This window comes from Rousettus aegyptiacus, unplaced genomic scaffold, assembly GCF_014176215.1.
Source record: "Rousettus aegyptiacus isolate mRouAeg1 unplaced genomic scaffold, mRouAeg1.p scaffold_m13_p_15, whole genome shotgun sequence".
Lineage (NCBI taxonomy): Eukaryota > Metazoa > Chordata > Mammalia > Chiroptera > Pteropodidae > Rousettus > Rousettus aegyptiacus.
Window position 1 is genome coordinate 7798117 of NW_023416290.1, and position 27558 is coordinate 7825674.

Genomic DNA, 27558 nt, shown 5'->3' on the forward strand with positions numbered 1-27558 from the left:
GGATGTGCGTCGGGGCCTCTGCGGTACCGGGAGTCAGAATACGCAGCCTCTACTTGGAGAAGCTGTCAAGAGAGCGGGGGTCCCAGAGGAGGGCTTAGACGAAGGTGGGAGAGTTTGCCCAAGTGGCCGAAGCTATAGACAAGGATCTTGTTTTCCGTAGACTCGTTCTCTGTGTTGGACACCGGATGGGATCAGCTGAGCAGGGGGAGTGGGATCAGAACATAGGAAGCTCAGAGCATCACGCGGACGGACACATTTCATGTCCTTCACCTTTTCTCCTCTTTCCTTCCTCCCTTTTTCCTTCTCTCTCTTCCTCCCTCCCTTTCTCCCTTCCTTCCTTCCTCCTTCCTCCCTTGAGTAAAGGTGTGAAAACCGTGGCATGCCAGAGCAGCTGTAAACAGGGCTTGGGCTTTACAAGAGGGAGGAGGCTGCAGAGAGCGTCCCCCAAGCATTAGCCCCGAGGCGGGCTCGTTCCGCGGGGGCCGGGCTGTTCCCTTATCCCCTATGGCTGGACGGTTTACACCCTGACTGCTCTGGGCGGCTCGGGAAAACAGCGAGCATGAAGCAGCAGCAGAGCCTTTCCGTCTCTACTGCTGCCGTCACGGAGCCCTAGCATCCAGGGCATTAAGGAAGCGGAAGGTTTACTCTTTCAGAAGAGTCACTAGGTGCCCTGGTGCGGGAGACTGGAGGAGAGGGGTTGGTTTACCAAGGCATGGGGCTGAATTAAAAATTGCAAGCCTGTTTATTAGATTTTTAAAATATAATGGTGTTCTGGTCATGAGCTAATTCCCAAAGAAAAACAATGTTTCGATGATTTAAAGAACCATCGGGGTGGAAAATGTTCTTCAGGATGGCAAAGTGTCATTGCCTGCTGCTTCTGCCATTTCCATACAGCCTAAGTTCATTATTATTTTGTTAAATAAAATGCTAGCAGATGATGTTGATCATACAGAGTTGGTGCCTGGTGGTATTCGGAACCTGGAAATAGAAACAGAAATGTTTTTAGTGGAAAGAAGTTACCACATGTGACAATTTGTTTTTTAAAAATTTTCACAAAATGTAGCTGTTTGAGTCTGATTCATTCATTCAGCAGTTGTGCGCAGAACATCTCCTATATGTCAGGCAGTGTTCTAGGCGGTGGGAATATAGCAGTGAGGAAGTAGACGAGGTCCCTGCCCTCCTGGGGCTTCCGTTCTTGTGGGAGAGAGCGAATGGGTAAATGGCAGTGGAATAGTGAAAAGCGCTATGAATAAAAGGGAATCAGATGGAAAACGGAGGGGTCCCTTGCCGGGAAGGCCCGTCTGGGGACAGGGCACCTGAGCGGCAAGCTTGGTGGTGTGAGGGACCGAGTTTGGGTCAGCCTCAGTGTCGTGGGAGGACAGCAGGGCTTAGAAGTGAGGGCGGGCGTTGCAGGGGGCCGTTGCGCATGATCTAATTCGTGTGTTTGAGAGTTCGCCGTTCATTGTGTGGCGGGTGGTCTGGGGCTGGCAGAGGGTGCGGAGAGGCGGGCAGACGAGCCCGTGTCCTCCGCGGAAGAGCCGCTGAGGCAGGGTTAAACGTGCCAGGGTGCCGTCAGGGGTGGGGGTGGGGGGGGCAAGGAGAGGGGACCGGCTGAGGTTAGGGGTGTCCCGACTGCCATTCTCTCATGGCCACAGATTGGAACGGAGGGTCGACAGCAGGAAGTGAGACGTTACCGGACTTAGAATGTATTTCGAAGAGAGAAGCTGACTTGACTCATGATAAAAAGGGTATGAGGGAAAGAGAAGAGTCAAAACTCACTTTGGGGCTTCCGGCCTGGTGTCCGGCTGGACGACGTTGGCACTGAGATGGGCATCGGGCAGCCGTGAACTGAGGAGCTGAGAACGTGCTAAGCTGAGGTTTCTGTTGACCTCAGTGGATTCTCGAGCTTGCGAATGTTATCTATCTTGGGCTCTCCTCTCCCTTCCTACAACAAGATTTGGGAGCTTCTTCAACTTCCATGTAAGAAGTGGGGAAAAGAATAGACTAGTAACAGGAAATAAACGTGCTAACACAGAGGTGTTAGCTGTCCCTGTGTTTCCGAGGCCTTGGCGCGGGTACTGGAGTTTACTCACGGTAAGATAACCGTTCTGCGTATCTGGATAAATGGTCCGGGAGTGTTCTTTCTGCTTTAGGTTATTCTGGTCCCATGAAATTCCTAGGTTATTGTTTAAAAAGTTGAAGGTGTTTCAGGCAGTTAGTGGAGAAGTAAGCACTCAAGGAGTGTGATGGAGACTCTAGACTCCGCAGAGGGTGCAAGGGTTGGCCTTTAGAGAAAGCCCGAGAGGCGCGGCTTATCACGTGGCATTAAATGTGCAGTGGTTTCATGTCCGCGTAGTCAGGTAAGCAGCAACGAGACGCAGGTGGCATCGTAGGTCCTTAGTCACATTTATGGTTATGGAAGCATGCTACTATTCACTCCAGTTTTTATTGCCAAAACCTGAATCAGTCAGGTTTATTATATAAGTTTATAAATAACTTAAAGTAATTTAACCATTCAAGTCATTGCAATTAAAAAAAACATCTACTTCGCATATAACCTAAGTCTTACATCCTCATTATATACCTGCTGTTCGAGGATTACTTACCCGTGCCCGGCCCTGTCAGGTGCTGAGACTGAGACAAGGGGCAGGTGGTCCCTGGTCCCAGAAGCTCACTGTTAGCAGAGGGAACTAAGCTGCGTGGGCTGCAGGTGCTGACTGTAACATTCACTGGTCAGTGCTGTGTTACCAGTGTTTATAACACTTTAAGTACAGAGACAGAAGCCATTAGTCTAAAGAGAAAAGGATGTTTTAGTCTCAACGAAGGGGTGTTTGTCAGGCAGAGGAAAGAAGAGTCTTACAAGGCTGAGGGTCTGGTATGAAGAACAGCTCAGACAGACGTGAAAATGGTGGGGGGCATTTATGGGGAGTCCTTGCATCCAGGAAGCTCCCTAACACTGACCCTGGGGCCAGGCGGAAGCTTGAAGCTCTTTCTGCCAAGGGTGTGGAATTTCCCCCGGGGATAATGTCAGCTCAGCTGAGAGATAGCAAGCTGGAGAGTGATCAGGAAGAAGTTTACATGTAGGGAAGATCGCCGTGGTGGCAGCGGTGAGCGTCACAGTGATGGGTGAGATGCCGGGACAGGCGCAGGGTGGTTGTCCGGGGGAGGCACACTGACGACCTGACCCAGGAAGGGAGAGAAGGGATGGAAGGCCCGGGAAGCGCCACAGGAAGTTCCTGGATTTGGATTGGGTAGGACTCAAGAGTCATGAAATAGAGAAAGAATGAGACGATTGCTTGGCTTCTGGTTTCCATGTAGGGTGGTGTCGAGAGACTGTGTGTTTTGTTGAAGAGTCAGGCAGAGACGTGCGTCCAGGTATCAGCTTTCCCACTTATTTGCTCGGATGTGTTACTTAATTTCTACCCCCGTGGGTAAATGAGGGCAAAGAATCCTGCTTTTGAGCGTTTTGCTTAAAAGATGGTGATGCTGCCCATTGGGTAGAATTAAACATACAGAAGAAAGGGCCAATTTCAGACGAAGGTAGTGGGAATCTTCATATCTGAGATAATAAACATTTATTACACAAATATCGTACTATGCACTTTAGGTTAATTATTTCCATTAGGCTTCACAACAGTCCTACAGGTAGTAGTATTGTCACCATTTTACACAAGAACGTATCAAGGCTTAACAGGATCAAATAACTTGCCTAAGACCACGTGGAAGAGTTGGAACTTGAATCTGAGCTGAAATTAAATTCCGATTCCAGAATGTGCTCAATTGCCACGCTCCCGAGTCTTTCTTCGTGTGCGCACACGCACGCATAACCTAATCAAAGCTTCTCAGAACTAAGCAGATCCTGTGTGATAACCCTGATTTATTCTTTTATTTGCAAGACAAAATCGCTGAGTGCAACCTATTGAGTTCATGATCCTTTTGCGGGTCCTGACCCACAATCTGAAAAACACAGGGACGGAGCCGGAAAACCATAAAAAGTGCTGCTCTGGTTCCCGTCCTCAGGTGGCAGTGGGTTTCAGTTGTTGTGGTGTCATTTTTTTTTTTAAACGTATTTTTTAACTATGGTTGTGCAGGCGTGACATTCTCCAGCAGTTCTGCGGGACGGATCTCCTTCGCCCTTGGCCTCCGTTCAGGCTTAGAAAAGGGGAGTCACAGGTGACCTGGGCCAGTGGCCGTCCTGGCGTCCCAGGTGTTCTCTCACTGCTCTGTCCCTTCTGTAAACTGCGGCCTTTAACTGGTCCCCGCAGGGTGGTTTGTGCGTCGCCTCCTCCCTCCGCACATGTGACCCAGCTCCCGCCCCGCTCAGTGCCTGGAACAGAGTAGTGACTCAGCGTGTGCCAGAAGACAGGGGGACTCCAGCTGAGCCGGCCCGCCATCTCCTTCACGTGGACTCTGTCTCTGCCGAACTGACAGCCGGATGGTTAGGGTCTGGCAGCTCGAGAGCGTGGTGCCGTTCCAGGTGGTTCTGTGGTCGTGGGCCTCGGCCCGTTTGCTGTGCAGAAAAGGGGGATTCGCAGATTTTCAGGGTCTGTGTCATCTCCACCACTGTCCTCCCAACACAAGCTAGAAATTACATTTGAGAAGCGTAAATGTACTGATGTAACATTTATTATGTGAAGAGTGCGTAAAACTTTGAGGACATGGGACTTTACGAAGTATTTTGATGTTGAGTATTGTTAATAACTAAGAGAGCCTCTGAAGACAGACTAATGGTGAAGAAGAAAATAAGCGTGTTACATCTTGTAGTAATTGTAGCCAGAGAATACACATCTGAGGCAGATGGAGGGAGGGGAGAGCTCGAGGGGGGAAAAGTCCATATCAGTGTGTGTGAATTAAAATGTGTGGAGATACGGATGTACATAGATAGTAGCCTTTATTTACAGTGAAAGAAGCTGAAAGCTCCGTTCTTACCATTTTAAGGCCTGATGTTAACAAAAATGGATTTTTGCTTCTTTAGTTCAGTATGACCATAAAAGAACATTCGATGAGAGCTCAGTGTATTTCAGAGACATGTTAAGTGTACATGATTTAAAAGAAAAGAAATTCTGCTCGAATGCTTAAAGAACCTCTGAAGGTTGGACTCTGAAGTTGTGCACATGTAACTGAAGGCAAAGAAACACACTCCTCGGCACGAGAAAAAACAGGCTCAGCCTGCAACTTGAGAAATCTAAGATCGTTATAGGAATGCGCTTTTACTAGAACCCACTGCTAAATCAGCGCAGGCAGATGAGGACCTGTCCTCTTCCCATTCTCCGGAGAGATTAGCCCCTGTTTCTTGGGAACGCAGTCTGAGGTGTGTTCTCCCGCTGGGCAGGCACGACAGGCCAGGTGGCCCTCAGGGCCGGCCCAGCCCCGCAGGCCACCTTCACTCCTCCCCTCTGCATCTTCCCGAGCAGTAACCAGGACTCCTGGTCCCCTCCAGGTACTGCCGCTGACATCCGTCACAGCATGCTGACAGGTATTTAAGAAGATCGTGACTAGACTTTCTCCGAGTTTATTTAAAATTAGAACCGCTTAATCAGTTCCTATAGCTTTCTTAATATCATTCAACTTCCTGTTAGGTTGACTGTGTGGAATTCTCATTTCTGCGTGTCATAAAGGTCGAATATCTGTAATTTCCTATTGTCGACCTGTAGTTCAAACTATATCCCTGCTTTATACGTATTTTGTATGTTGCTTTGATTATTGTGTGTGTGTTTTGTTGTTTTTTTTCCAGCAATCGGGAGCAGTAGCTTCAGCCCAAGACCAAGTCACCAATTCTCCCCACCACAGATCTTTCCTTCCAAGTAAGATGTATTTTCTCTTAATAATTCGATTATCTGAGTATTTTACCTCATTTGAAGCCATGTCTTATGCCCACACGTTACATCTTAAACTCAAGTGCGTTTCATAGAAACTTAAATGTATTTACACGGATTTATGCTGGGCCTCGCCTAGACACAGAAGTATTTCAGCACTTCGTATCTTATATGTGAAAGATAGACTTTAAGAGAGCGTCTGTAACTAGAGTTTGTGATATGCTTGTGAATCGGTTACCTTGCATGTTCCCATCTAATGCATGGGCTTTCATTTTTTGTCATTTCTGACAAATAGCAGAGCATACCCACATATTCTCCCTACCCCTTCCTCACAAACTATGGCTGCATATGGGCAAACACCGTTTACCACAGGGATGCAGCAAGCGACCGCCTACGCCACGTACCCCCAGCCGGGCCAGCCGTACGGGATCTCGTCATACGGTGAGTTGTGTCCGCTCTCTTAGCGGTGCCGTTATGCGGAGGGCTCGCCCGGGTGTGTGCACGCGTCACGGGAGGGGCCCTGAAAGACTCATCGTGGGCCACTTTGGAAAGCGCGGTCCCCTGGGGTGTGTCTGCATTCTCCCTGCGACCGTCTCTAACGAGCGGAGCGCCGCGAGAACTGGCGGCCGCTTCTCTTGAGAGCGGAGACAAGTAGGTGGCGTGGAGCGCCCGTTTTATTCCGTTTCTATCTCAACTCTTAATTTGCCACTTGAGCGCTCGGCTCTGGAATCCAAAGTATTTTGGTGCATATTTGCGATAAAACTTCTGTGAATAAAGTCTTTTGGGGTGAAGATTCATTTCCTATTTATCAGATGCCCAGTTATGATTAGGGAAATACAAGTGGAATTCAACCAACCCGTGCTCCAAAGCCCAGGGTGGTGGCAGTATCTGATTTCAGCATTATCCACGTTAGGAAAAGCGACCTGCTGTCTGGCTTAGGCTGCACTTTAAAGAGGCAAATCAGGAAGGAGGCGGTTACTGCTCACCTTGCCTCCTTGCCTCCCGTTTGTCCCTTGCCACCTGGAGGTTATCATTCTCTTGGTAAAATTTAACCCAATTGTTACAGGGTCAATACCTGTAGATTAAAAATAAATCCAGCACAGCTCCAACTATAGTTTTTCAAAAACTCGGAATTTCAAAATACCTTTTCTTCTATTGAATTGCGGCTGTGATTTTAAACAAATTGCGACTCGTGTGAATAGAAAAATATGAATTATTGGCATTAAGAAAAAAGTAAAGCCTAATGATCAAGAAAAAGTACATGAATGGAAGAAAGGACCGGAAGAATATAACAACTATATTCTGTGATCTAATTATGATTCTGCTGCCATTGTAGTTTTCGAATATTCTTTGTATATTGAAAGCACTAATGTGTTTCTTTAAGCATTTCATTAATAATTAACAATTAAAAGGCAGCTTCATTTCTTTCATTTGCTCTTTACCCCAAACCAAATCGACCATATGTAAACCTTTTATAAAATACATGGAAATTAAAAATCTAAATTACATGTAACTTCACCCATTATAGTTTTATTTCAAAACTATCAGAACTGAGTGTGATCTAGGTAGTTGTTTCTAAACCAGACTTTAAAAAGAGAATTCGCTTTTATTTCCATAACTTGTAGTCAAGGTTTCTCAAAATAGTATTAGATACAGATCAAATTTATCTATAATTTACTTTTAGACTATTTTTTTGCTCACAGGGGGTGTGGGTCTATGATTTGTATTGTGTAGCTTCAGTTCTATAAGGTGAGTTAAGGATTCCCCAATTTAGAGTCTCAAAATGTATTCGTAAGCTGATTATTTTACGTTTACGTGTATTTTCCGGCACCCACGATACTGAGGTACCACAGACCTGCCCGTGCTGCTGCGGGAAGGCGCCATTCTGGTTACTGCCTTGGTTGCCACTCCTCACAGTCCTGGTCCATTCAGTCCTAAAAGGCCCTCTGCCAACTTCTGGGCTGTGGGGTGGGGACTCCTCTGGTTCTAAACCATTAGCCACACCCCAGTTGTCTGAAGTAGTTGCTCCAGGAGGACGAGATGAGCAGAGGTCCTGAGATTAGAATCAGGACTAGTAGAGTGAGGGCAGGGACTTTAATGTGACAGGTGGGGGGTCAGGGAGGTGGGTGAGAGTCAGGTGCCATCTAAAGGGCTTTGCTCCGCGGGCCTTTTGTGCTTGCAAATCTTCTGGGAGTCATTCTCAGTCCTTAGCATTTCCCCGGGCACATTCTTGGTTCCCTTTTTTTTTTTTTTTGGCCTCGAACACAAGGAGATACCCCAGTGCTTCGGACCAGGCATTCTGTTTGTTCCGGGGTCAGTGCATCGAAAAATGTGGCAGCCTTCTCCCGATTGCCTTTTCACGAAGGAGGAGCACAGAGTCAAGGTCCCAAAGGTCTTAAAAGACCTTCTCCAAGGATTCGTGCCCCCTGGCTTTTTTACTTAGACCTCGTAAGAAAAGATAGGCAAATCTTTTCATAGTAAGAGCAATAGATGGGTGCGGGAGAAGAGCTCATGGATCCGTTCCGAGTTGACCAGTCAACCAGCGTGTAGGTAGAAGCCATGGGGATAGGCGTGTCTGTAGCTAGCTGCCTTCTACCCCTCCTGCTTCTCCTTCCCTGCTCTGATCACAGAGATTCCTACCCTGCACCTCCAAGTTAGAAAGCGTTGGTATAGGTAAAGCCTGGAAGCATATCATTATATCCTCAAATGGGGAGAGAAGGGAGAAAATCTCTACTGAGACAGCATGAGAAGAGAGGGGCTCTAGAACCGTCGAGCCACCTGCCCTGGGACCATTGATAAGTTTGAGTCATGCATTGGCTTGGAATTGCCTACATAGGAAAAATCACATTTTGAAAAATGTTAACATTATGTTAAGACTTCAACGTTAAGGCCATTATGAGGTTATTTAGAGATACTCCAGGAATTAGAGGAGGCGCTCTGGGCCAAGAGTCAGATTCTTCCACTGCCTTCGGAAAGTTACCTAACTTCATTCTACTGATGAAATTCCCCTAAAATGGAAATAAACAGTGAGACTACTGTGTATTCTAGATCCCAAAGATATCATTTATCTTAAGTGCAAAGTAAAATTATAAAAAAATGTGAATTCCCTTGGAAGAAATTTTCCTTGCCCTTCCCTCTGTGGGAATTAAGGACAGTTGTTAACTCGCATGACTGTCTTTAATAATGATCCAGGGCTGAGCCCTGTAAAACAGCCTGCCAGACCTGTGCCCCCAAATTAAGATGTCAGCCTGGCACTTTAGGAAGTTATTAGGGGGACACAAATACATTACTTTTGTATTACAATATTATAAAACGGAAGTGTATTTTAGGCAACACTTAAAACAGTTATATTTGAATAAATACTTGAAACCACGAGGAACCACTAGTCAACTTGTTTATAAAACCACTGTGTTCTCGAGGATTTCATTCTTAATACCCTGCTTTTTTGGTGCTTACTTCCTGGTGGGATCCGAATGTTGGAAGGAGGTTTTCTTTCCTTTGTGTTGCTTAGTTCTGTGTCCAATATTGCTTCCTCTGACTTCAAAATGAATGTGTACTAGAAACAGCTTTGTAGTAGAAAGAGTAAAGGAGAAGAAAAAAGGAAAACATGCTTCGAGGCTAGAACCTCTAACTACGTTTTGGAACAAAGGGTTGTGATGTTAATCGACACAGTGACTTTTGGAATATTTAAAGTCCAGTTATGGCCGTTTCTTAACTATAGAGGAGATGATCTTAAACTCTTATAAAACAACAAAACTAGGTACAGAAATTATATCACTGGTGTTAAATTTTATAGAAAATGGAATTCAGGAAAAGACAGGAAACAATGTGAACAGACATTCAAATCTGTATAATCCTGTTGGCTTTTTTTTTTTTTTAAGTTATAATTTAGGAAGCTTCACTCTAAACATATGTACCCTTGGTTGTTGAAAGAATATGGGGAAGCGTTTGTGACTAAACCATTATGAGAGTTTTTGTGCATTGACCAGCTTTTGAAAATGAACAGATAGATAAGCTGTCACTAACTGATTTAGGTGCATTGTGGGCAGGCATCAAGACTGAAGGCGGATTGTCGCAGACTCAGTCCCCGGGACAGACGGGATTTCTCAGCTATGGCACGAGCTTCGGTACCCCTCAGCCTGGACAGGCGCCGTACAGCTACCAGATGCAAGGTGGGTATCCACACTGGCACCGCTCTCTGCAGGGCGATCGGTCCTTCCTAAAGTAGGACCTGATGCTTTGCGTCTCCAGACGATGGCGGGAAGTGGCCTGGACTTAGAGGCACAATACCGGATTCTGCTGTGACTCTTACCCACTCTCCAAGCCTAAGTTTCCACATTTATAACATCAAGAGGTTAGCCTGAATGAGCGCTGAGGTTCTTTTCAAAAAGCTCTAAAATTCTTCGTGAAGTTGAAGCTTTTTGCCTCAGCTTCTGTCATTTATAAAAGGAATAATAATAATAATAATAATAATAATAATAATAATAATAATAATACCACCCACATGTCAAGATATAAAGAGGCTGTGATGTGATATATGCTAAAAACTCTGGCTCTTGGTGCGGCCAGTAAACCTTCCTAAAAGGGCTAAGTTTCATTCATTTTTGTTATCACAGCTCTAGAAATAGAGTATTGACTAAATGACCTACCGAAGACTAGGAGGTCAAACTGACAGCTACGCAGTATGTCTGCCAGATACTGCCTACGAGCACCAGTCCTCGGGTTCTGACGTGGAAACTAGACGGCGCAGAATGGCAGTGCCTATATGTGGCCTCTCAGTCACTGGTCCAAACTGAGCTAAGGGCAGGAAATTTCGAGTTAGGTGCATAGACACTTTTCTAGTGGGCCGATAGTGAACCTTACGCTGATAAATCAAATCATAATTTTAAGATATGGGACTCGTAACTCCCTCTTTCTTTTTTTCACTTCATTCTTTTAGTGATACATCACGACTGTGTTTTGCTAAATTCTCAGTCCAGGAAGGATTGGGGGAAAAACTCGTCCTGCACCTCACAGAATTTGAGAAATTTTGTACTTGGGAGTCCTTTTTTTTTTATCTTTCTGCCCTCACAGATCAAAACTCATGCAGCAGAAACAATTCCTAAGAGGACTAACCAGCTATCAGAGTATAAGGAAGCATGGTGTTAGAACAGAGAGGACAGCGGAAATGAAGGGAGAGAAAAGAAAGTAAATGTGGAGGGGAAAACCTCTTTATTTTAGAAAAGAAATAAGGACATGCGTAGCTCCAAATGCAACATCATTTTCTTCTCACAGGTTTCGTTGTATCTGGACCTGTTGGCTGTGGCATTAAAAATGTTTTTTTTGGTTTTTGTTCATCCCTTTGTTGAATGGCCTTTCCAGGGGGGATTTTAGAACCCATTTTAGCACTGCATTATTATTTCATATGGATATTACTAAAATGGCACTTTACTCGATTTTAGATTATTCGGTATAATATGATTTCCACATATCAAGCCAGATAATATGCTATTAACTTGAAACTTAACTGACCGATATAATGATGGATCATGGTATATAATATACCACTGATACCTTCTGGCCAAATCTGGATAAATAGTTTCTGTTTAATATGTAGTTCTTAAATATTGAGTTATGAAAAATGTTTCACCATTATTAAATGATTTTATGTGCCCCGTTGTGGAAGCTTGTTGACCCTTGAGTATCTTTTCAGTACATCTTTTTTTAATATAAGCATTCTATAATGTCTAAGATTATTTTTAAAATTCTCCAAATTCTGTTATTTTTAGTAACAGTGAACTTCGCGTAAATCCATCTCGTAATGCTCTAATACTAAACGCTCATGAAGTAAAACCTCAGGGACGAGGAAATCCGATTGCTTTCACCTTTGCTGCAGAATTGCTGGAAAATCCTATTTCTGCTTTGTCATTCTTGTGCATCCAGTGAAAGATTAGAAATTTAATTAAGTTTAACTGAGAAAGACGAAATGTTGTTGTTCTCAGGCAGCTGGTAGTGTTCACCCTGAGGAAGGGAAATCCTTGCTAGTCGTGTTTGACATCTTCCTTCTCCCAGGGTCAGCCTCAGCGCTTCCGGAAGGTAGAGGGTGGGACGAGCAGGGTTTTCTTCACACATCATTGCGAGTTAGAGCAGAATGCGTGAGTGTGGACTGACAGAGGCTGCCTGGAGCCCCCGGGTCAGCTGCGAGGTCGAGCAGATAGTGTGTCCGTGCTGCTCACCAATCAGAACTGACAGCGAGAACGGAGGCGTGCGTGTGTGTGCGCGCGTGTGCACACGTGCATGTGCGTGCATGATTCATATGCTAAGGGCAAGGAAAACACTTAGAAACTGCTTCAGCCTCCGACTCACTGACCAGTGTCACAGAATATCTGCCCAGTTTGTTATAAACAAGTTTTATTCTCTTTTCGTGGAAAGAGGCCTCTGACTTGAAATCAAGCTTTTAGCTAGAGTATTTTTAAAGGCGAGTTGCAGACCTGTTGCCGGCATCGCCTCCATTTACCCCCACACCCCATACGATGTAGACTCAGAGCTCCATCCACCACAGAAAGCAAGAAATTGGGTTCAATCTTGAGGCTAAGTCAGGCGAAGAAAAAATGAAATTTTGTTTAGCAATCTGGTATAGGCAAGGAAGTACAAAAGAGATTCACACCAAAAATTACATTAAAATTAAGTCGAGACACTTAACAGTCACGCTTCTAAGAAAACGCGGCTTTCCGTAGTAACTTCGTTGCGTTGCTTCCAGGCGGTTGCAGGCGGTGGCCGTTTTTACTCATCTTTTCCTCTCCTCCCTCTGGTAGCCTGTCTGAAACACACAGCTGTTCGTTAGCCGTGGAGGGGCCTGTGCCTCGGCAGCAGTTAGCATCTGGGTCATAAGGACCCTCGGTCTCTTCCTCTGGAGAGACGAATCTGGAGTTTGGAATTCGTGGCAGGAGTCTCGGCTGGCTTCTCGTCGTGGCGTGTTCAAAGCGGCCATCCCTGTGTTCGTACTAGCAGATGGGGCTGCTCGGAGGCGTCGCGCACTTGCGTGGGGCTGCAGAAAGCCCTCCTGGGCGTTTTACTGTCCAGAAGAGCAGTGACAGTGCGGGACATTCCTGCCGTTCTGCAGCAGGCACCAGGATGCGCCGTGACAGATGGCTGCCCGGATGCACGCGGCCGAGACGCCGCGGGCCCTGCGGAGCTCTCCGCTTTATCTGTGTTCCTTTAGGCTTTATGTCTCTCACGTAGAGAAGAAAATCACACCGATCTGACTCCCTCTTTACCTATAATGTTCTTTGTTCTGTTCGGGGTTCGAACCAGGGAGGAGAGACAGTGAACTAAGGGCCGAGGCTCGGTGAAGGGGTGCGGAAGGGCTCAGGGCCCCGCGGCTCTCCCCGGCTCGCTCCCGGGGGCCCGTCATGAAGTGGGAGTGACCGCGTCGTAATCCAGGGACGGGCACAGCAGCCCTGCTTCCTCGGGTCTGCCCGTCCGCAGCTGCTCAAGCAGACGAAGCGTGTCAGTCGATCAGTCACTTGTAACTTCGAAACTGCTTAGCAAAATGTACTGTTTGGAGCCTTCCGTTATCTACAGAAATGGTATTTTTCAAAACGAAAAAGACTAAACTCCAAAATATATATCGTTTGAAGAAAGTATATATTAAACCATTTCATAATCCGCTGCGGTAAAGCATTTCAGATTTGCTCTTTCTGGCACGAAGTGACGTGTGGCAGCCGGCCCTGGAGGAAGCTACCGCAGCTTGCACGCACGTTTGGAAACCCCGCCGCGATTGCTTTGCCAATCTACTCGTATGCAGTGTGTGGCTTTTCAGCATTCTAGAATTTTTTCGTGTGTATTTAAAGTGATTTTTGAAAAGTAATATTTCGTTTCAGTTCTTTCGGCAGCGCGGGATATGTCAGTGACAGGTGTTGACCGCTGTATGGAAATCTTGAAATCCAGTTGTAGCAATAATTAATCAATGATCAATACCAACATTATTGCGTGTATGAGTTGTTTTTCAGCTCAAACACATAGAAATGGATTAAGAGATAAATATACAGGCTTTTTCAGTCTTTATTACCTAGGTTAAAATTTCTCTTTAGAATATGAAAACTATTCCTTGGATGAAAAGGGAAACTTGGTCATACAAAACCCTTCTTATGAGAACGGGGGAAAACGTTGCTTTTACATAGCCCATCTGGCCTTCAGAGGCCTCTCCCTCGGGAGCTGCACCAACTTCTGCCACAAAGATCGTGCCTGATGATAGACGTAGCCCATGGCAGAGAGGCCAGGGAAGGAAAGCAAATGGACTCCTGTGAAAATACACGAGGGACGAATAGCATCCTGCTTGTCCAGTAAGTGCTAGAAAATGCTCTAAACCACGGCAAGCACAGACGGGCCCCCGCAGGCTCCAGCGTCCTCGTGCTGGCCGGGGTTCTGGTCGTTAATGCGAGTCCTTGTTCTCTGTGAAGCAGACCTTTGACCTGCATGGTACCTTTTTTTTTTTTTTTTTTCAAGTTTCCTGTAGTTACAACTGGGCAGCGTTCTCCAGGTTAAATCATACACCAAACTTTGAGTTAACATTTTAAATACTATTATAAATCAACACAGGCCGGATTCTTCTTAACTGTGGAAAAACTAGTAGGGATTTATTAGTAAAAGATTTGAGGGGTTGGTTTATTTTTAAACTACAATTGCTCAGCACCTATAGAACCAGGTGGCCCACAGAGTCTTCTAGCAGGACTGTTTCTTGTTTGTTACGGTTGACAGGACCACCACCGACCTTTGTAGGAACCCCTGACAGTGACAGAAGAAAGCAGGATCCTTGTGATACACTATCCCTGGGTGGCTTTATATAATTTGCTTGTAAAATTGTTTACTAGCCTAAAAAGAGAGTTACAGTGAAGAAGTCTTTCGGAAATGAAATCGTTCGATTCTAAATCCATTCACTGAATTCCTCAGGTGTTCTTGTCGCTAACCTTTGTGTGTCGGTGATATTTGTGCAACCAAAAATTAATACCAATTTTTGATAGTGTTCATTTCACTTTCCATATCATTGAATCTGGAAGAAGGCGGGTTAGGTGTGGTATAAAACAGTGACCTGGGAGTGGAGATGATGGTCATCCCCAAATGAGTGTCCTTGGACAAGGAAATCACCGTTGTCTCTGCTTATTGGAAAATGACAAGGATCCCTGCCCCAGCTCCCTCCCATTGGATCTTGAAAATAACCTGAGACAACAGACATGGAAATGCTGAAATATAAATGTGCTATAAAACCGTAGGATGTGACCGCACTCTGAATTTGAAATCTTTCGTATGTAAGCAAGACTCTTATTTTCAGTAATATACCCATGATATGGCAATATCTGAGCTAAAGGAGGTAGTAGCCTCTTAGGTCCTGGACCATAAGGTCAGTGTCCTGTTAGGATGCCCATGTGTTTGTGGATGTGAACGCCTTGTTCCAGCTCTGGGGTCCAGTGGCACTCATATCTGGGATTGGTGAGAAGTTTTGAGCTGTCCAAAAGCCATGGTGCTTAATCAGTTTAAAATTTTATTTGATTTTAAACTCTGCTGGCTTTTATTTCTGGAGATTCAGAAATATTTTTAATCATTTTGGTAAGTACTTCTAGGTCCTACATTTAATTTTCTTCTTATAATTTAAATCTAAAGTAGGGCTTATAATCTAGTTTTTAAGATAAGCCTTTCCACACTATCTTAAAAAAACAAAACAAAACAAACAAAAAACAGCAAAGTATGTGTCCTCTAGATAAAATCAGAGAAATAAGCTCAGTTATTGTTTGATTGTTTTTCCTTTCCCTACTCATTTTCCATTACAGAACAAATAAGGAAGTCGAGAGACATTTTCTCTCCTGATGTCTGTTAGCCTTCAAGTCACCCTTCCAAACTGCCCACTACCTCCAAAAATAATAATAATAATAATAATAAAGTTGTGGCAAGGCTTCTTCCTGTTCCTATAACCAATTCTTTGTGAAAGTCGTACTCTTTTGTCATTTACCACACTGGACGGAGATTCTCAAACCCCAGCAAAAAGATATAATTATGAGCTAGAGAGACAGAGACTTGACATTTGAATTGATTTGAATTCCTAGATCCAGCCTTGCTGTATGCAACTTTAGACCTTCCAGATTTATAAGCCAATAAATTCCTTTCTTGAAATTAAAAAAAAAAAAATTCTCAAACACCAGTTCTGTTTCCCACATGACCCTAGATGAAACCTTTTGATGGTCCGAGTCACGTGGATTATCCTTCTCTCTGTGAGGCAGCTGGATCGATATAACGCAGGAATTTAAGGAACTTATGATCAGAACAAAAGCAAGACTAATGAAGGCTTGTTTAGTATTGTTCCAGTGAAAAGGTAAATTACATGGTATCAGCTATGACTGAGCTGGAGTTGCAGGAGGTGAGGCCGGTGCAGAAGGAAAGAGTCAGGAAGGCATATTGGCGAGATGGGACTTGGGCCAGCCCTTGAAGGGCGGGAAATGGGAACTGGTAGAAGCATTAGAGGATCAAGAATGAGATGAGTTTCCAGGTCAGCAGTGACCCCATCCTGAACTGTGGAGGGGCGGTGGGGGGTGGTGGCTTAGGTAACAGCTTGCTCAGCACATGCCTCTCCCTGCACCGTCATGCCCAACGTTCCTCCCCGAGCCCCATCTCCAGACCCCGTGACATAAACATGCATATGCTTGCATTTACAGTAGCTTCCCCCGCGTCTCCAGTCCTTAAAAGGAGAATCAGGATCATAACGTTTCCTGTGTCCCAATATGCTCACATCTTTCTCATTCAGATTCTTGGGTTTTTCAGGTAAGGAATGCCATTTCTAATCCCGAACTGTTACTCCTTTCTTAAATGATCAAGAGACTTCGCCACCCGCCTCTGTTCTCCCCGGTACATCCCGGTAAACCATCCACTGTGACGTTTGGCTCGTTTCTTCCTTTTCCTGTGTACAGTTGTCTTTTCCTTTCTGACCTGACCAGGCGTTGTCATTTCATTCCCTGAGCAGCTCCCTGTCGGAACGTGTGGTGCCCATGTGGGTACCGCAAATGGATGTCTCTTTGTGTTTCTTCGTGAGTGTGTGCTTAAACTTCCTCCAAGGGGTGGACCCCATGACTCCTGCTTCTTTTGGTCCACAACATCTTCTGGAATAATGGTTGCATCTGTAAAGACCGCCCGTAGATGCTATCGGCTGAACTCACTTGAAAAGGTTTTTTTTCATCATGTGATCGATCTGACCTGTCCACCCAAAGTACAGAAGTTCTCTGCTATAAACAGGGCAATGGGATAGAAAATACTGTGGTCTCTTAGAGGTGTTCCGATGGGAAAGGGTTTTCCTGCGTTTTGTTCTGGAAGTTAGTGCTTCCCCTCCACGCCAAAGCAGAGGCATGGCGATAGTTTTTCACAGTAGTCAACGATTTAAATAGATAAGATGTTCCTATAACTGGCAAGTGAGAAGGTACCTCCACTGCCACCCCACCTGGACCACAACTTACTTCAGACTCTACCAAGAATAACCCCAGGTTTTCTTGGAGCTTTGCTTGAACCCATCTCTGCCGACTCCTAAACTGGGAAATAATGGGTTCTAAGTGGGAATTCTTTCCATTTGGGGGAATTTTTGTAATATGTTACATAAAATGTAAAACATCATAGAACACTTCCGCCTCTTTCTTTATCCAGAGGTGACTTTTCACATAAAGTCATTTGTCTCTAAGAAGGCGAGTATGTCTATGTTATATTGATAAAGGAATTCTGAATACTAAGCTTAATTCTGTGGCTTAAAGTGATGAGTGAAGACTCTTGTAAATCACACAGGAGCTCTCATTGGGATCGATGCCACCGGCAGAAGGAAGTCTGGTTTTCCCGGTCATGTCTCGTCCTGTCTGCCCTGTGGCGTCCCTGCTCGAGCCCGGTGGATGGCAGCCACGTGCTGTGTGGCCCTGCCTCCCACTGGGCCCCAGAGCAGGAGGGGCTTCGGCAGCCCCGCACCAGAGCGTCTTGGGCGTAGTACAGTTGCTCTTTTTTTGCCTGTGTTTTGTGGTGTTCTCAACTTCAGTGGAATTTGTCTGCTAGCATTGGCACCAAATTGGCATCCGAGCAGCTGTCAATAGGACTGTCTACCCTCCGCCCCAATCCCCGCAACCCCCGCTGAGCGTGAACCCCACTTAAGGACCCCAGTCACCCAGAACAGTCTCTGAGAGACTTCCACTCTGTCCATGCTTGATTAGTGTGGTTACTTTCTCAGGGAAAAGAAAGCTTACACTGGTTGTGTGTTTTTGGAGCAGTTGCTGAAACACCTTCTACTTTGGTACTAACATCTAGTGGTACCAAAAAATCAGGCCCTATAGGTGTTTTAAACCTGTGGATTTCCAGGAGGAAGGTAGGTAGGTAGCCACGTGTTTACTATGTTGGTTAAAACAATGAAAAACTCCTTGGTTGCTTTGGGAGGCCATGGACTGTGGAGACTAAGAGCTCCAGCTCCGGAGACCGACGGCCAGGACCGAATCTCACGTCTGCCGCCATTGCTCGTCAGCCTGGGCAGTTTGTTCATCTGTAGAAAGGGTTAATTTTTTAAGCAGGGGAGTGAGAAGATCAGATACACCCATTAGAGAAAGTGTTGTACTGTCTATGTGGGGACCAAACTGGAGGGGCCTGAAGATGGAGGACAGGAACCCCTCAAAGGAGGCCGTCGTAGCAAGCCGGTGCTGGTGGCCTGGACTGAAAGCTAGCGTCTCTCCTCACCTGAGTCCGACGTGAAGGCGGGCGAGGAGACCACGCACACCTGATTCTGGCGGTGGAGAACTGATACCGCCTGCGCCCGAGTCTCCAGGGTGTGCCCTCTCCCCGATGGGAGCGAGAGCCCTTTGGAAGCTGCACTGTCTCCCGGGCCGCTGGAGCGCCGTTACGCGCCTATTTCGGCACGCTAAACGGGATGGAGCCTCGACCCGCGGCCAGCCAGGAAATGAGCATCACTTATGTCGAAGTCCAGCTAATGTGCGGGCTTGGAAGTAGCATCACGCCTGGAAGTCACTCGGGTGCCATTGGAGTGCTGAGCTGGGATTTACTCGGTTATACCTCAGTGGCCTGTATGGGCCAGGACAGCTTCTCTGGTCTTTTCTGCTTCATTCCAGGGCATAACTTATGGAATGAAAACATCCATTTTTTAAATATATTTTCTATATCGTATTCATTTTTCTTGGTGGATAGGGATTATTGAGGTCAGTAGTTATTGTTCAAAAATGTGTAGTATAAACGAAAGTGGCAAGTCATAACCTAAAAATATATAGTTTAAATGAAAGTAACAAGTCATAACTCAGAGTAATTTTTCGTATCAAATGTGTATAATGGTTAAAGGTGAAAAAAAAAATTGATATTCACACCCTTGTCCAAAAGAAATTTTAATGTTTTTACAAGGAATTTTTTAAAAGCTAAGTTTGCTAATATATACCCATATATATAATATATATATATATAATATCAATATTAATTGTTCACTGGTGTGTAAATAGACACATAAAGAGTGAGTCAAATGCCCATGAGGTTCGTGCTTAATAAATTAAAACTGATGTCATCCCGTGAAGTCCACGGAGGCCCCCCACTGTGTCCCAGTCCTCCTTTTATCCCTGTGAGATTGTCACCATGAGCCCAGAGTTCAGTGCGATTACGAAGGAGGAGGTAGCCCCACGGAAGAGGACAGGAATGCGGGGGTCTCGCTTGATGAGGGCCCGATGCTCGTACTGTTAGTGTGGGAGCTCTCTGCTCGTCTGTCAGGTGTTCTGACAATTCTGAGCAGTTGCTATTCCTGAAAGATACAAGTGAAGAAACCTCAAATATGAGTCTGTGTGATAACTCAATTTGAAACAATTTTAGGAAATATTTTCTCGTCTTAATGAAAATAACAAACCCCTGGATCAGGTTTTCAAAGTTCAGAGATGCTTGATAAGTAAGTAGAAAAATAATTTTAGATATGCAAAGAGATTAAATCATATTTATCTAGTTTGAGAAAGTAAAAAGAGAGAAAAGATACATAAATACAGTGGAAAATTTCAGAAATGTTTGCTGGTACAAACTCACAGTTCCTAACATTTGCCGATACTGTAGATTGTCTTTTGTGCTTCACAAAACATTACCTCATCTGATCTGTTTAAGAAACCCTGCGAAGTAGAGACAGCCTATCTCAGAGTGATTAGGTGATTTGTCCAAAGTCCAAACAGCTCTTAAGTGATGAACTGGAAGCTGTTTTCAGACTCCTAAGCCAGTGCTTAAATGTTCAGTAGCAAGTAGATAATTGGATATTAACCACCACGTCCTGCCTGACGGCATGGGAACAGCTAGTTCACCGTGAAGGCTTCCTCCTCAGACTGCCGAGACACTTTTTGCCTGTACCACTTACTTGCCATAGAATTTTTATTTTTTAAAAAATGGTTTTTCTATTTACAGAAGCAACACAGGTACTGAGTAGAAAATTTTTAAATATTCATTGGCTTCATTAATTTTATGTGACCAATGATTGTACCTCTCCCTAGGTAAACTTCCTGAGATTTCTGTGCTTTTAAGAATTGTTTTTTATGCTTTTAAACATATTTCCAATGAGATCAAAAATATTTTTTTAGTTTTAGTTTTAACAAAACAGCATAAAAAAGGTTTCCATGTCATTAAACGTCATTATAATACAGTTTCAACAGCTTCATGGCGTTCCGCTTTCTAATACCGTGACGTACCTGGGTATGCTTTCTGTATTGTCATTAAAAGCAACACGGAAGTATGTCTTCGCTAACTCTGTGTATAAATCCATATTTTTTTCTTAGAGCAAATATCTGGCAGTAAAATCACTAGGTTAAATGGTCTAGAAAATTTCTTGGTCATTGATGAGATGGTCCCACAGAAAGGTGGTGCCTATTTAAATGCCCATTTTGCCATATGGGAATGACAACTTTTCCACACTCGCCAATCCCTGATCTTTTCAAAAATCTTTGCCAGTATGATTATCAAAATTAATATAGTGTTGCTTTGCGTGATTGAGCAATGAGATAAAAGGCAGAACTAAGGTTTGCTCTTAGGTGGGCGTCCTGCATGGTGCCCACTGTTCATTGCCGAACACGTGGAAGCATTCGGCAAATAGGACTTTACCCAGACAGCACACGCAATCCATAGATGTTGGTCACGTTCCTCTCGGATCTTTGTTTTATCCAGGACTGTCATTCGTTCTTCTGTGAAATGAAATAATCAGCTTTATCAGTGGGCCATTATAATGACAAGTGCAAATCTTTTTAGATGATTCAATCTGGCCCCATCATTTTACTTTAAGCAAACAATATAAAAATACACAAAAACATCCTGTTGTTTTACAAATTGAAGTGGAAAGCTCAGTGTCTAATAGTTTGGCACATATATATAATTTTATCTGTGGTTTCTATGTGTTATTCATGTCCTCAAAAATTTAAACCTCTTTACTATTTAATTCTTTGTAATATAGTAAAACTAAAACTGCCAACTATTTTAAGAAAATGAAATTTTAGCCATGACAGTGGATTCTTGTTTTAAAGAGAAACCAAATTCATTTGCAATGAACTCCAGCCCTGCTTTACCTAAGTAGTAATTTCTTCTAGGCACATTATTCTTCGTGGCGTAGTCAACCGTATTTCTTTTCATTCTGTTTTAGGTAGCAGTTTTACGACATCATCAGGATTATATACAGGAAATAATTCACTCACAAATTCCTCTGGATTTAACAGTTCACAGCAGGTAATTTTAAAAGCCAATTTAACTTCTGAAATTTTAAAAATGCAACAGATGATTTTCTTATATAAAAAAAAATGTTTATAGTACACTATAAGTGAGAGCTTCCCTAAGCCTTTTAATAGATTTTTTTTTTAAGTCTTTGTATTAGTCTTTTATGGTTCATTGTCTCATCTTCAGACTGGCTTAATTTTACCTAGTAATGCATCATGGCACAGAAGAAGTACTAAGAGTGTATCTGATCTTACATAAAATTTGTTTGCAGTGCCAGCTCTTGAGTTAACGTGTGCTCGTGTGTGCCTATGCAAATGCAGATCTTACATAAAATTCGTTTGCAGTGCCAGCTCTTGAGTTAACGTGTGCTCGTGTGTGCCTATGCAAATGCAGATCTTACATAAAATTTGTTTGCAGTGCCAGCTCTTGAGTTAACGTGTGCTCGTGTGTGCCTATGCAAGTGCAGAGAAAGCACAGAAGCACACACACCTTTGCAGCCACGCTCTGCAGGGGAAGCCACGAGCGGCCGCGTTCTGACAGATGATTCTCGTGTGGTTCTGTCTGGCAGGACTACCCATCTTACCCCAGCTTCGGCCAGGGGCAGTACGCGCAGTATTATAACAGCTCACCCTACCCAGCCCATTATATGACGAGCAGCAACACCAGCCCGACCACGCCGTCCACAAACGCCACCTACCAGCTTCAGGAGCCACCGTCTGGCGTCACCAGCCAAGCAGTTACAGATTCCGCAGCAGGTAATTACATGCTTTTTATTAGTCCTACAGGCTGTATGGCTGGCGGTTTACATGCATTTTTCTACAGTCGTATATTCATGCAGTGGTTGCACAGTGTTGTCAAATTTTGGCAAGGCCTACATTTTGTCAAGCAGCGTGATGTGGCATTGGTTTTATTTTTATTTGTTTAAAATTTTTAGTGTAAAGTGTGTAAACTTCAGAAGCACATGAATAGAGATTGTATTTAGTTATAGCTATATACAGTTTTCAAGATACATAGAGCTTTTTAGATACATAATTCTAAATATTTGGCTATAATTCTTAATTATAATTTGCTGATGTTGAATATTAAAGTAAACGACATCGCCTTGAATTTAGTATTTATTGTCATTTAATATTTAATGGTTTTCAAGAAAGCAAACGGCATCGAAGGGCTGATCATGGAAAACTGGCTGCCCAGGCCGACCCCTTCCCACTCGTAGCCTGCTGCGAATTTCATAACAATATGTCTGAGCGTGGGTGTCTTTTCATACTTCCAATGAAAACCTTCGATGGGCTCTTTCTGATGAAAGTCTCTCCATCTCTGGATGTTGTCCTACTATGTGTGGTTTCTGGAACTCTTCATGGTGTCGACACAGCTTCCTGAATTGGTCCCTGCTTGTGTTTCTTAGATTTTCTCCCGTACTTCTCACATCCTTGTCTTAACATTTTTTAAGTGTAATCTCTCTCTTCATGGATTATGAGGTGAGTCGTTACCCTCTAAGAGTCAGAGAGTTTTCTTCCTTTGCCTTTTATTCCTAGAGCCAAAGCCCACTCTGTTGTTATCGTAAGTCTGGATGAAATGGTCTCACACTGAAAGGTTCTACTTCTGCGACGTTGTGATCATAGGTTGTTCATTCTAGGTGGTTACCCTAAATCATGGGATGGAAAAGTTTTATGTAATAGGTGCTAATTTAAATTTTGACTATAGGTTTATTGTATAAATATCAGCAAGTGTTCCCCAAAAAAGCTCCTTTAAGGTTTTAGTATTCTACCTTTTCTCTTAAATACATACAAATGCTATTTTATTCTATAGTAGGAAGTTACATCATTCCTAAACTTATATTCCAACTGATTGCAAATACTCACTATTTCTGCTGCACATCTCAACTCTAATCTTTTTAATCTCTGATCATCATATTCCATTTACATTTATTTTAAGATCTAACTTGATAGAATATCCTTCACTCCACATGTGTAAATATAGCATTCATAGAACCTAGTATCCACATCTCTTGTCTTTGAGATTCCGCATCTACATATTCTCACTCCAGATAAGCTTTGTTGTAGAAGGTATTAAATTTACTGTAGTAGTTATTATAGAATTTTCCTTCCTACTTCCGTAGAGCTTCAAGTAGGCATCGCGAGAAAAGATAATGGCTCGTCCCAAGTTAAGGGAGATCTCATGTTTTCACATGCATCTTCTGGGCATGCAAGGTCTTGAGGACTGAAAAGAGTTTTGAAATGAAGATGGCTATGTGAATGAGAAGTAGGAAAACTCTATACGATCTGTGGAATAACAGAATGAGAAAAGGAGGTGGTAGACTAATTTTACTTAATCCATGACATTGTGGTTGTGCAGACTACAGGATAAAAAAGACTGGTAGGGACTTAATTATGTTTCTTAAGGTTGATTAGAGTTTTAGGAAAGACCATTTAGTCATATCGTTAAAGTTTGTCTCTGAAATTTGACATCGTTCCAAGTGAATTTTATTTAGAAAAAGGGTGCCATTGAAAATGGGCATGACTGGGCACAAAGCCATGCCACACAGGAAACAGTGCAAAATCATAATTGTCAAAAGGTATACATGATTTTATTTTAAGAATTTATGATCTGTTTTAGGTTTTATTTGAATGAATGCTTAATGATTTAGGTACATATTTCAGTTTCAGTATTTTTATGTCTACGGAATAGGAATGAATTGAACCAGGGAGAAAATAATGTTTTTCAGATTTCTTGCACTCACCCCATCCCCCTATGATGAATACGGATGGATAAGCCTTTCTCACGTTGCATAGTGAGAGGTGGTAAGTTCAGTGAGTCTCCACATCGACAAAGAAATGTGGATTACTTTCAAAGTTCAAGGAATATTTAGTCTGGGGTTTTTTGTTTTGTTTTTAAATTTGCAGTAAGACAGGATTCAACCTAGTTTTTTGGTGCTAACCTTCCTTTCTCACTAGTCATATATAAAATTATAGACTTGTCCTTGATGAAAAGGAAGTTGTGTTGGTAAAGTACCTAAATTTATTAAACTAAAGAATCAAGGGATTATTTATTACATATAACCGAATGTTTCAGTTTTGAGATAGAAATAAAAATAGTTGAATTATATCTGTTTTTGTTGAAATAATTTAAGGTGTTTTTTTCCTTTTGGTTTTAATATTGGGTTTATTGGGATTAAAGTCAGTATTTTCTAATGCCGGAAAATGAGACTCTGAGCTTTACCCGATCTCACGTATGACCAGGATTCTGCCTTTCAGTTTCATGGGATTATGCAGTACAGATGAAAATACAACACATGTGGCTCTCTTCCCATACTTTATGATATCCGTTCTTGTATTGTTCATAGAATCGTCATGTAATAATGAACGTATAAAGATAGCTTCGTAAGGTTGTTTTCAGGGAAAACATGTAGGGACTCATTTGTTTTTTTTTATTAGGCATTTTTAAAGTTATATGAAGAAAAGGTACCTTTTAAGTGTATGATATTATGCAGTATTACTTACAAGCACAGATCTCTTTATGATTCTTAAGCTAAAAAACTATTTTAACATGTTTATAATTAAATATTAGAAGCTACGTTCTCCTTTGGGTAGGCATATGCAATACATTAAAGATAAAATAACTTGAATATGAAAGCTTAATCTCAAATTTATAATTCATTTTAAAAACTAAAAACAGTGCATCGGCATTCAGTGTTGTTTATTTTTTTTTTCGAGATATAATTTACTCTAACATGTTAGTTTCAGGTGTTCAGCATGATTCAATGTCCGCAAATACTATGACCCCACCACAGTAAGTCTAGCTAACATCCACCAGGACATGATGTTACACAGTCTTTTTCTTTGTAATGAAAATTCCAAGATCTCTCGGCAACTTTTCCATCCTTTGCATTTATTTTTAAAAATGAGTTTGCTAGTTATGTTTTGACTATCTTAATAAAATAAAATTTGCATCATCTGGAGATACGTAAGAAGCTTGAGAAATAATAGTGAGGTTGGCCTTGTCATCTAGCAACATTTTAATTTACTTTTTGGCTCAAGAAAACCAAGCCACTCTTCAGGGAGCAATGCCAGCCTGCCCCTTCCCCATCAAAGGACACTTCAGTTGTTTGCATTGTTGGCAACTGCAAATAAAGCTACTGTAAACATTCGTGTGCATGTTTTTGTATAGACGTAAGTTTTCAGTTCTTTTGATCCCCGGGTTGTATGATAATAGTACATTTCATTTTATAGGAAATTGCCAGGTTGTCTTCCAAAGTGGCTGTACCGTTTCGTGTCCCCACCAGCAGTGACTGAGGGTTGCTGTTGCTCCACAGCCTTACCAACATTCGGTGTTGTCATTATCTCAGACTTTGGCCGTTCTAGTAGGTGTATAGTGGTATCTAGTTTTAATTTGCACTTCCCTAATGAAATATGATGAGTGTCTTTTCATATCCTTATCGCCATCTGTGTATCATCTTCAGGTGTCCATTCAGACCTTTTGCCCAATTTTTAATCAGGTTGTTTATTTTCTTACCGTTGAGTTTTAAGAGTCTTTAGGATATTTGGATATAATTCCTTTATCAGATATGTGTTTTGCAAATACTTTTTTCCAGTCCGTGGCTTGTCTTTTTATTCTCTTAACAGTATCTTTTGCGGAGCAGAAGTTTTTAATTTGAATGAAGTCCAGCATAAATTTTTTCTCTCATGGACCGTGCTTTTGATTTGATATTTAAAAACTCATTGTCATGTACTGCTTGTCTCTTACATTATAACCTAGGAGTTTCATAGTTTTGTATTTTACATTTAGGACGATATACTTTTGTGAAAAGTATAAGGTCAGCGTCTAGATTCACTTTTGCATGTGGATGCCCGGTCATTGTCACCTGTTTTTGCTTCATTGAATTGCCTTTAGTCCTTTGTCAAATATCAGTTGACTATGTTAGTGTAGGTCTGTTTCTGGGCTCTCTATTCTGTTTTATTGATCTATTTGTTCTTTCGCCAATACCACACTGTCTTAGTTATTGTAGTTTTATAGTTAGTGTTTAAGTTGAGCAGTGTCAATCATTTGACTTTGTTCTGCATCAATATTGTGGTGGCTTTGTGGATCTTTTGCTTTTCCATATAAACTTTAGAATCAGTATATGAATATCACCAAGTAACTTACTGGGATGTTGACTGGAACTGCATTGAATCTGTAGATCAAGCTTGGAAGAACTGGCAATATTGAATTTTCCTCCCCATGTACGTGGAGTAGCTCTCCATTAATTTAGATTTTGTAGTTTTGTAGTTTTCCTTATATAGATCTTGTACTTATTTTTTAGCTTTATGTTTCTCTCTCTCTCTCTCTTTTTTTTTTTTTTTTTGGTGCTACTGTAAATTCAGTTGTGTTTGTAATCTCATTCCAATGACTCATTTCAGATATATAGGAAAGCAATTGACTTTTGTATATTATCTTCGTATCCTGCAATCTTTCTATAATTATTTATTAGTTCCAGAAGTTCTTTGTTGATTCTTTGGTTTTTTACATAGATGGTCATGCCACCTGTGAACAAAGAGTTTTGTGTTTTCCTTCCCAGTCTGAATAACGTTTATTTCCTTTCCTGTCTTATTGCATTAGCTAGGACTTCCAGTACAGAGTTGAATAGGAGTGGTGAGAGGAGGCATCCTCGCCTTATTCCCAACTTAGGGAGAAAACATCTAGTTTCTCACCATTAAGTATGATGTTAGCTATAGGTTCTTTGTAGATTTTTTAAAATCAGTTTGGGGAAGTTCCTCTCTATTCCTAGTTTGCTGAGAGTTTGTTTGAAGAATGGGTGTCGGATTGTGTGAAATGCTCTTTCTGCGTCTGTTGATGAGATCATGTGCTTTTTCTTCTGTAATCTGTTGATGTAATAGATAACATTAATTGATTTTCAGATGTTGAGTCAGCTTTTCATACTTGAAATAAATCGCACTTGGTCATGGTGTATAATTGTTACACATTGTTGGATTCACCTTCGTTAATATTGTGTCAAGGCTGATCTTTGCATCTATGTCCATGAGGTGTATTG

The 27558-nt window shown here is 42.7% G+C and overlaps 1 protein-coding gene across 1 annotated transcript in view; it reads left to right on the forward strand.

Annotated features, from left to right (window-relative positions):
- The window catches only part of EYA1 (EYA transcriptional coactivator and phosphatase 1), a 144696-nt gene that overhangs the window by 30284 nt on the left and 86854 nt on the right, over positions 1–27558 (forward strand). Inside the window, exons 5-9 of the mRNA XM_016153718.2 lie at positions 5735–5804; positions 6112–6257; positions 9851–9988; positions 21460–21542; positions 22099–22285. Of these exons, the coding sequence (XP_016009204.2) occupies positions 5735–5804; positions 6112–6257; positions 9851–9988; positions 21460–21542; positions 22099–22285 (624 nt within the window). The remainder of the gene's footprint in view (positions 1–5734; positions 5805–6111; positions 6258–9850; positions 9989–21459; positions 21543–22098; positions 22286–27558) is intronic.